Here is a 10,037-nt window from a genome sequence, read left to right on the forward strand (position 1 = left end):
GTATGAATCAATTAGGCCACATTGATAGAATGTGTGATATTAACTTTGGTTATGGGTGCAGAGACGAGTCCTGGATGGTGAAGATTGTTTGTGAACAAGGAATCAGGGCCATTCAGAAACGCAGATGATATATGGGATCATGAGGATCAGTGACTAGCTTATGAGATAGCCCTATGAATGGACCTCAACTTTTGGGAATGAGCTTGAGCTCAACTCAATGACTTTCTTGTACTGTTGCAACAAAATAAATAAAGATTTTTTAATTTTCAAATTTACAAGGCAATTGCTTATATGAAAATTATAACATTGGATTATACAAAAGATGGGATTAGCTTAAGCTTTTTTTTATTGTATGGATAGCAAGGTCCTACTAAGAGGTTGGTCCAGTGAGGGGTTGATCTGGTCAATGTTTTTAAGGTTTATTCCCTAGTGGTGGGATTAGACTTGCTTAATTAATAGTGTTCTAAGAGTCTTGGACTGACATCTACCACGTTTTCATCAGCATTAATTTGGTGTATGTACAACGAACGCTAACCATTAATTAGCATTATTTTGAGAATTTTTTACTTACACAAGTTACATTTCAACAAACAAGTAGGTGGATATGATTTAAAATTTAAAACAATGTTGTCAAGTTATAGAAGAGCTTACTAGAGAACTAAACAATGTTATTACGCTATAAAGATCTTGCTGGATAGATAGGATTTTAACAGATTTAATAATGGTTAAGTCATGCCATGAGTTCTAGTTAATTCAATAAATATATAGTTCTAGTAAAGGACTTGGTTTGTATGGTCGGGGAAAAAAAATACTTTCTTTGAATTCTAGCTTTGATGAACAAGAATTAATCATTGTGGAGTTATCATCTATAAAAAAAGAAAAAAGCACAGGCCTAAGTCCATCCAAGCATGCCTCGTCTCTTCGATCCAGGCCTGGTTATTGCCATAAATTTTAGTGGTCATAGCCACACAGGCTTTTTAAAAGCCCAGATTCGGCCCGCCCATTAGCCCCGTCGTAAGAAAGACTGAGAGACTTGAGAGGAATCGTAGTTTCTCTGGAACCAAACGATTTTTAATGATGGCAATCGTGACGATGGTCAAAGTCAAACTATCAAACCGTGTATATGTACTAGTACATAATTTTTTTTTTTTTTTAAATTAGTGTGACACTGAGAACACACTGTTAGTTGATTCTCCCAAAAAAAAAAAAAAACCACTTCGGTTAATTCAAATCCAAATATTAACATCTAGCTTTTAAAGAAAAAAAAAAAAAAAATTATAAAAGAGCTTATTTGCTTTCCCCTCAACTTGGGCTTTAATTAATGGGTCATGCTAACGAGTGCCCTAAGGGCACTCATTAGTAATTTATTTTAATAAAGTTTTGATACCACTTTTATAGAAAATGAAAAAAGCTATTAAAATATTAATGACTTTTTTTTTTATTTTTTTATTTTTCATAAAAATTTTCTTTAAATGGACCATTGTTAGCATTTTCCTTAATTTATTTGAAGAGTAAAACTATGGTTTGTTAGTTTCACTGCATTAGCTTTTTCTAAATTAAATTTTAAAAAAATCCCCTCTTTGTGTTGGGGTAGAGGTAATTAACAATTTCCTCCATTTGAATCTATCCCATTTTTCAGTTATGTTTGGCAAATGAACAAATACCTTAAATCCAATACATTTTTGGTTAAATTCAACGAAATTATAACGATTACAAATTCAATTCAAGAAAATAGCAATACAGTTTTCAAAGAATTTTTTTGTTGGTGTAGTGTATGATTAATAATTTCTTTACAAGATTCAATTTCCCTTTTTGTTTTTGTTTTTATTTATTTTATGTGCGACTAATATAGTTGCATTGATAAATAAAATATAAATAGTATTATCTTTTTTAAAAATAATTAAATTCAATGCAGTTATATATTTGGGTTTAATTGATAAATTTAATGTAACGTTCTATATTTTAAGAAAATGAATTGTACTTAAATTTTAGCTTGGTTTGAATTATCTATAATCATCAATTTGTTATTTACTGCAATTATTTTGACTTATAAGAGGAGCCCAAAAAAAAAAAAAAATTGACCTTTTTATGTTGCCACAACTCAAAATTAGAGAAAAGATATATATATATATATATGTGTGTGTGTGTGTGTGTGTGTGTGTGTGTGTGTGTGAATTCGAAGGAATGAAATAAACCGGTAAAACTAAACCCCCATATTGATGGGTTTCAAATAAATTTGTCAATAAATTAAAATCACATTGCTGATTAATGAGCTTCAACCTCATCAAAACGCTTTGATGATTTCCTCCAACTCATAAAGCTGAGAGACCTAGAAATCTTCAATATCGTATTTACTCTACTTACTCCTCCATCAAGAGCACCGCACTTTTTCTTTGACTCTATTCTGTCTATCACTGTAATCCTGTTGTCATTCACAATCACAGACTCTGGGCTTTTCCCACAACATTTAATGGACCTATAGCCCTTTTTATGTTGCCACAACTCAAAATTAGAGAAAAGATATATATATATATATATATATATGTGTGCGCGCGCGCTCGTGTGAATTCGAAGGAATGAAATAAACCGGTAAAACTAAACCCCCATATTGATGGGTTTCAAATAAATTTGTCAATAAATTAAAATCACATTGCTGATTAATGAGCTTCAACCTCATCAAAACGCTTTGATGATTTCCTCCAACTCATAAAGCTGAGAGACCTAGAAATCTTCAATATCGTATTTACTCTACTTACTCCTCCATCAAGAGCACCGCACTCTTTCTTTGACTCTATTCTGTCTATCACTGTAATCCTGTTGTCATTCACAATCACAGATTCTGGGCTTTTCCCACAACATTTAATGGACCTATAGTCAAGAAACTTTGGGTTGTTTACATTACTCTTACTATTTTCAGACATGGGCTTGGTTGTATGGCTTTTGAAGAACAAGCATATGGCTGCACAGTCATCAACCTTGGAAGTAGGATATTTATATTTCCAGCCATTAATCGCATGAGCTACTAACAATTTGGCTGCCATGGATCGCCTCTTTGCTGAACCAACTATTCTTATAACTTCGTTGTTAGACAATGCATCCCATACCTGCAAAATACATAGTCAAACCAATACATTTTAGCTTATGGAAATTCCATATCCTCACCACATTTCACACTGGTTTGTTTCTGATTTATTGTATTGTCTGTACATATCATGTGGTAGATGTGAATATTTAAAAAAAAATGTGCATCTTGTGTGAAATTATGGACATCGTGTGCATAGAGTGTACATTTAGAGTATGAAACAATAATTTCTCATTAAAAGGACAAATTAAAAGAAATTATTTTGTATATTTGTAATTTTGTAGGACTGTACCTCCCACTTACATTAAAGTAAGTCTCATGTTCATGAGACATGAAATAAAATCACAGAAGGTATATTATGTGAAATTATTCGCGCACATGATGTACTACACTTCCATTTCATATAAATATAAGTAGAATTTTATGAGGAAATTCTTTAGCATATTTGGTGTGCTACGTTATCCTCTTATATAACGGTAGACCCGATCAATGGATTCTTTACATGAATTGTAGTTTAGTCTATTAAATAATCTGTCTTTATATGCGACTCATACGGAATTTAGATTTTATGTGAGAGGAAAGTTAGCACAATATGTGTATGATATAATTTCTCCTACTTTACAGAATGTCTAAAGCATGTTATTTTATTTTCTACAAAACATATAAGTAGATTTTTAAATTCTGCATTTTGAATTCTTACCCCGTCTGTTGCTAGAACTAAAAATTCATCATTGCTTGTGATTTTCCTATAAGAAACTTCTGGAGTTGAGATGAGGCCACAATCTTTGATGCAGAAATCTCCAAAAGCTCTTGACATAGCTAGACCAGGGCAATCACAATCAGTCATCCATACTCTATCAACATCAGGTTCCTCATCTGCTGCGAAAATTCTACCTTCACAACTCTTGATTCTTTCTGCTTCAGCTGAGCCAACATCAGAATAAAAAGGAAAGAGAGAAGATCAATTACATGCTTTGAGGAAAGGAAGAGAAAGAAAAGAAGGATGAAATAGAAAGCCTCACAAGGAACACACGGTTTATGGTCAGCTGTGAGTTGAATAGGAACAAGTTTATCATTATCTCCTCTAGTGCCAAGAACTGCTCGAGAATCCCCCAAGTTGGCAATTATTAAGTGTTCATCCTATAAATAGCAATGGCCAACAATAATATTGTTAGAATAACGAATTAAATGATTTAACTCATAATTTTCAAATTACTTAGGCCTTTGCAACACATGATAGTTTATCACATTATTAAAACAAGTGACGAGTTTGAATTATGTTTTTACTCTTTATTTCACGTCTGATTTCAAAGTTAAAAATCTCACGTGTTGAATCTCATTTATAATTAAAATATATATATATATATAATATATTTTTTGGGTCTGTAGAAATGTACTATTCCTACTTAATCTTAACTGTCATCATAAGATGATATATATATATATATAATACATTCATTGTTAAGATTATACAGATATGACTCCATGCTTTTTGGTAGGTTAAAGTTGACAACTAGAAAAGTCAAAGAGACTCTTTCAAATATGTGTTGAATAATACCTGTTTAACTATAGTTACAGCTGTAGTGCCACTGCAATAGCTATCAATGGAGGAATCTAGACCAAGTTCTTCATCTGTTTCATTGAAAGCTTTGACAAAACTTGATTCCCATGAAGAAAATGAGAGATTTTGACTATTTTCATTGCCAATACTATCTTTGCTATCCAGACTGCTGTCACTGTGATCATTATGATCATGGTCCTCTTCATCATCAGCACCAACGTCTTTGCATCTATTATGTTGCGAGTCTTCTACTGCTGCAGTAAGCTTTGAGGGTAAATTATCACGTACCGTTCGTGCAACTCTGTGACCCAAGGGACCATGACCATCGAACACACCGCAGAATAGCCTTTCTTTATCACCAGTGAAATCCTGAAATATTAATTAAAGAATTCACTTTTTTTGAGAAACAATTATAGGATTCACTTGGTGCTTATATTAAAGCATGAACTTTAAAATAAAATCTCCAATCAAATTTAAAACGTTTTAATTAATTAGATACCATTTTAAAAGTTTATGGTTCTATTGAAACTAGCTGAAACTATATAGTTTTATTTGTAACAATTTAAAATTTTAGGTTTAGTTTGAAACTTTTGCAATTGTATGGTTTAATTTGAAACTACTCTAGAGCATGGAGTGATAGGTGCAACATGACGGTTTAGCAAAGCAAGAGATAAATACCCAATAGCAGCATTGAAGAGAATTCTGATGAATAACAAAACAAAAACATGTTGGAAATGTTTTGAAATTTTAGAACATGTACACAAAAGAATAATATACGACGTCCATTGCTTTAAACGTCAACTAGTTGGGCATTAATTAGAATAGACATAAACGAAGCATGAATTAAAGCCAAGATATTTATCAATCGCAACAAAATTAAAATAACTTTAGATAGTATACAAACAAAATTACTTAAATTTATAATTTAAAAAAAAAACGACAGAAAAATGGATATTTGCAAGAACAAGTTTACATAAAATAAAGATAATGACAAAAAGAATTCTAGTTTATCTGGTATCTTTTGGCATTTCTAATAAAAAAATTTAGGTTTTAATTCTCTCGCCTCTAATTATCGAATTATCAAATAACAAAGAAAATAATGTACCTCCCAAACCGTCATGGCATCTTGATTGGTGCCTTTTTTTCCTTGCTGAGTGTACATCGATATGAAGCTAGAATGTCCTTCCAACCTTATACGAGCCCCACCATCCCCATATTGTGTTTCACCCTCATCAAACCGGTCTTCATTCTCATCCCAATCATCCTCCTTGGCCCTTCCATAAATGACATCCTTAGTACAACAAGCTCCCATTTATGGAAATGCCAAAGCACTTTCGGGAAAGAAAGTGCTGGAAAATGAAGGGAGGATTTCTTAGGGACTGATTGTATGGAATGAGAAACCAAGGAATTAAGAGAATTCAAGGTTATGGGTTTGATGTGTAAAGCCTAGAAAAAGTTGTTTTAGAATTTATATGGTAGGACAAGAATGGTTGTAAACAAGGAACTAATCATTGATTTGAAAATGGAAATGTCTTTTTAAAATTTTAATTTTTTAAATTAAAAACTATTTGAATAAAAGAATGCAACAAACAACTGAATTTTGATGAATAAAAAACGCCGTGCTCCTCGTTCTTATGTTAGTTGTTCTCTGAACATAGAATTCTCAGACGTGCTAATCTTAAAAGTTATAACCATGTAAAGTCAAAGAGATCTTTTCGCTTGCTAGAGACAGAGCCTGTTTCACAATTGTCAGGTGTACCCTCCCTATCATTTTGTTGTTTATTATCTAAATTTAGTTTTAATTTTTAGTAATAAGAGAAATCTACTTACATCATTATCTTCAATCATTTTAAATGAGATAGAATTGTACTGGATATCATGTTTTCTCATTTTTGAACTGTACCCCAACAATATATATATAAATATATATATATATATATATATATATATATATATATATAATATATATATATTTATATAAGATAGAATTCTACTATAGCCTAATTTAAGTATATATGTGTGTGAAGCTCTCTCCTAGAAACTTGAACTCCGACTCTTACCTCTCACACTTCACAAACATTTATACTTGTAAAGTGACTATCATACTAAGAATGTGCGGTGGTCCACAACAATATTATTATGAGAGCTAAACCCATAAGTTTTTTTTGGTTGTGAAGAAGGTAATGGAACTAAACCCATAAAGCTGATATAGGTTCTGCTGTCATTTTAGTTAATAATGGATAGGAGTAACAAGTGGGTTTTTTTATTTTATTTTATTTATTTATTATTATTATTGTTACAAGCATCCACCATAAACTATATAGGGATATTTGCAATGAGATTAAATTAAATTAAGTAGGGTTGTAAAGTCCATATTTATATATTTCGACTACTCAAGTTGTTCAAAGCAAGGGAAAGTTCAATAAAACATTATTTTATTTAAAAAAAATGATTTATCTATCTTTTATTTTGTATCTAAATATGAAACTTGATAATTATGATAGATAATATTAGAAAATATTTATTTTAATTATATTTGTATATGAAATAAGATATTTATGGTATTTATTAATAGCTATTTATATTTATTATGATTGTGTATTTATATGTAACTATTAAATATATGGTTGTTTAAACAAAGATCAATAGTCATGTCATCAATCAGTTGTTTAAATTCAAATTTTTGTTGTTTAAAATAATGCATAAAAGATGAGTTTATGGATCGAATGATAAATCACATCCGATTAGCATTAAAATTAATATGCATGTTAAGAACATATAGAATATGTAATTTAATGATTGGATTTACAAAATATGAATTTAATAACAAGTTATTGGATTATGTAACATTGCTTAGAGTTACACCAGGTGTAATTTGAACCCAACCCTATGGTAATTATTAATATTTAATAATAGATATTTATTATGATTATGTTTGTATATTGAACCATCTATTCTATCATTTAATTGAGAGTTTAAATATAATTAAATGATAGAATAGAATTTAAGTCCAGTTAAAAGATATATATTAAAATATTGACATGTAAAATTGTGAGGATACAAAAATTTATGTAGCAAAATATTATATGGTTAATCAAAAGTCAAATGAGCTTAGTTTTACATATATCATAGTCATAAAACCATGCCATGTCATTTTTTTCCCAAATAATACCATAAGGCCTAATAAAGATTAATTCAATAAGAGTGTGTATTTGACCTTATGTTTTCATTTGAAAAAATCTTATGCGGCAATGTTTTATTAGAGGATATAAATATGGGTTGCATTACATTCTTATTGAATTTAATTACATTTGCAATTACATATTAATCTTAAACTTTGCAATGAACATCATAATTCGAGTTCTCTCACCTTTTTTTTTTTTTTTAAATCATAATTCAAGAATAATTTATGATATCCACCACCATCCAAATAGACTCAAAGTGGTGAACATTCTAAATACTATTCAAGTTTAAGTTGCACATTGCAAATTCGCCTATAGTTTATGAAACACATTTCTAATGCTCTCATATTTTTAGGGTGGATAAATGCCTAGTGCCTACTAAACTGTTACTTTAATTACACAATTGGGTGGACATTGTAAATTAACATAGAATTGCAATGTAAATTGTAAAATTTTGAAGTTCAGAGTGTATTATATAAATACACTTATAATTTGGAGTCGAAGTGCAATGTACACTTATAATACATCTTTTTCTACAACTAAAATTTTTTATAAAAAAACATCTCATAAAATAGTAAGCAAATTTGGGATTTGTTTGTTTTGTTTTTACGCACAATGTCTAGACAGATTAGAGAGGAGTGGAAGTGATCTGTGACCTCATCTCCATTTTAGGCTTATACCCAATCATGTCCTATCCTATATTTATCTATATTTACAAGCCATCTCTTTTTGTAACGGTTCAAAAATTCGAAAAACTAATTTGTATCAAATGATACCATGTTATCCGTATCAAAATACAATAAACGAGAGATATATGTGCAAAAATAACTACCCACTAATACATATCTTTCAATTGTTAATAAGTTAGTTATTTTTTGTTCACATGTCTTACACTTATTAAATTTTGGTATCACTAACATGGTATCTTATTTATAGTAAATTATCTTATTTTAAATTGCGCAATCCACTTTGAAGCTTGGTCCTATATCCTGCAGAACAGTCTCACAGTAAAAACAAGGGAAAATCACATAAAAAATAGTATCTTCAGGGGGACCTTAATTGATCTGATCATATTATCCTCTATTGTTCTTGTTCAAAAGTTGTATTAATTAAGATTATTCATTAAAAAAAAATTAAGATGATTCATCAATTGTATTTCGGTCTCTGACACCCAGAATTAATAGATGGTATGCACTCTTAATTGAGAAAAGTCAGATAACACCCCTAACTAGTTGTCTCATTCCATATCAACAATAATTAAGATTTTTAATTATTCTTCCCTCTGATGGAATAAAAATATCATCAATAAGTGAATGAGAGGAAAAAAAATATGTAATGGGTGTCTTGATTTGATTTAGATATGAGTTTTGTAACTTTTGTTGATAATTTGATAGTTGGGATGGGAGGGATTTTTGGGATGCGTTTTTGGGCTTCCTATACCAACGTTTTTGTGAAACGCCGCTATAGACCTCCTATTGAAGTGCTTTGTAAAGCGCCGGTTTTGAGCGCTAGTACAAGCTTGTCTATTACGGCGTTTTGTAAAAAAGCCAGGAAAAAAATGCCGAAATAGGTCAATTTTTTTGTAGTGCTAACCTAAAATGCGTAAAATTACAATTTTATAATATATATCGTACCATTGTAGAACTTATTTTTAAGAATTATCTTGCTGTTCAATAGAAAAGAGAAACAAGGAACAATTTTCTAACCAATCCACGGGCCATCATCTTCTTTAGCAAAATAAAACCAGAAAAAAAAAAAGAAAAGTAATATTACAGTTATAAACTATATTCTTACTAACTATTATTTAGACTCATTATTAACATTACTTTTTTACATTAATAAATAATGAAATTGAGATAGAAATTATTTTCGAGCAAAATTTGAGTCCCAGGAAACGCATCTTGATGGGCTGATTTCTTTTTAATAAATTTGATGGGCCGACGTTAATTTGGAGGAGCAAAATATAATTAAGAAATGGCTTTTTCGAGCTTCTTCTTCTTAACAAAAGAAAATGGCTTTTCTCAATAAAGTAGTATAGATGATAGGGCATCCAAATCATTATAGAAATTGAAAGTAGAAGAATTTCCAGTTGTGGATTAATTTGAATATCGGCTTGGAATAATGCAGTGTGACAGGGAAAGAGACAGAATAGAGACGTATAGAATTTTAGATGGCCAGTTTGCTTAAGCCACAACTAGGCATAAATTGTTTG

At 30.3% G+C, this 10,037-nt stretch overlaps 1 protein-coding gene across 1 annotated transcript; it reads right to left on the reverse strand.

The window, feature by feature from the left end:
* Positions 1–2,576: 2,576 nt before the first annotated feature.
* LOC112035292 (probable protein phosphatase 2C 65) lies at positions 2,577–6,279 on the reverse strand. The gene is made up of 5 exons (XM_024068119.2): positions 5,749–6,279; positions 4,641–5,012; positions 4,105–4,222; positions 3,783–4,006; positions 2,577–3,104 (listed from the first exon to the last, which is right to left on the reverse strand). Exons 1-5 carry the CDS (start codon positions 5,953–5,955, stop codon positions 2,658–2,660), a joined length of 1,368 nt encoding a protein of 455 aa, XP_023923887.2. The 5' UTR covers positions 5,956–6,279; the 3' UTR covers positions 2,577–2,657.
* Positions 6,280–10,037: the final 3,758 nt, after the last annotated feature.

This window comes from Quercus suber, unplaced genomic scaffold (genome assembly GCF_002906115.3).
Source record: "Quercus suber isolate HL8 unplaced genomic scaffold, Cork oak 2.0 scaffold_74, whole genome shotgun sequence".
NCBI classification, from domain to species: Eukaryota; Viridiplantae; Streptophyta; class Magnoliopsida; order Fagales; family Fagaceae; genus Quercus; species Quercus suber.

Coding starts and splice junctions, on each gene's coding strand:
- LOC112035292 (XM_024068119.2), bottom strand. CDS start 5,955: ATGGGAGCTTGTTGTACTAAGGATGTCATTTATGGAAGGGCCAAGGAG. Junction 5,013..5,748: donor ATGCCATGACGGTTTGGGAG/GTACATTATTTT, acceptor TTAATATTTCAG/GATTTCACTGGTGATAAAGA. Junction 3,105..3,782: donor TAGTTCTAGCAACAGACGGG/GTAAGAATTCAA, acceptor TGTATTTTGCAG/GTATGGGATGCATTGTCTAA.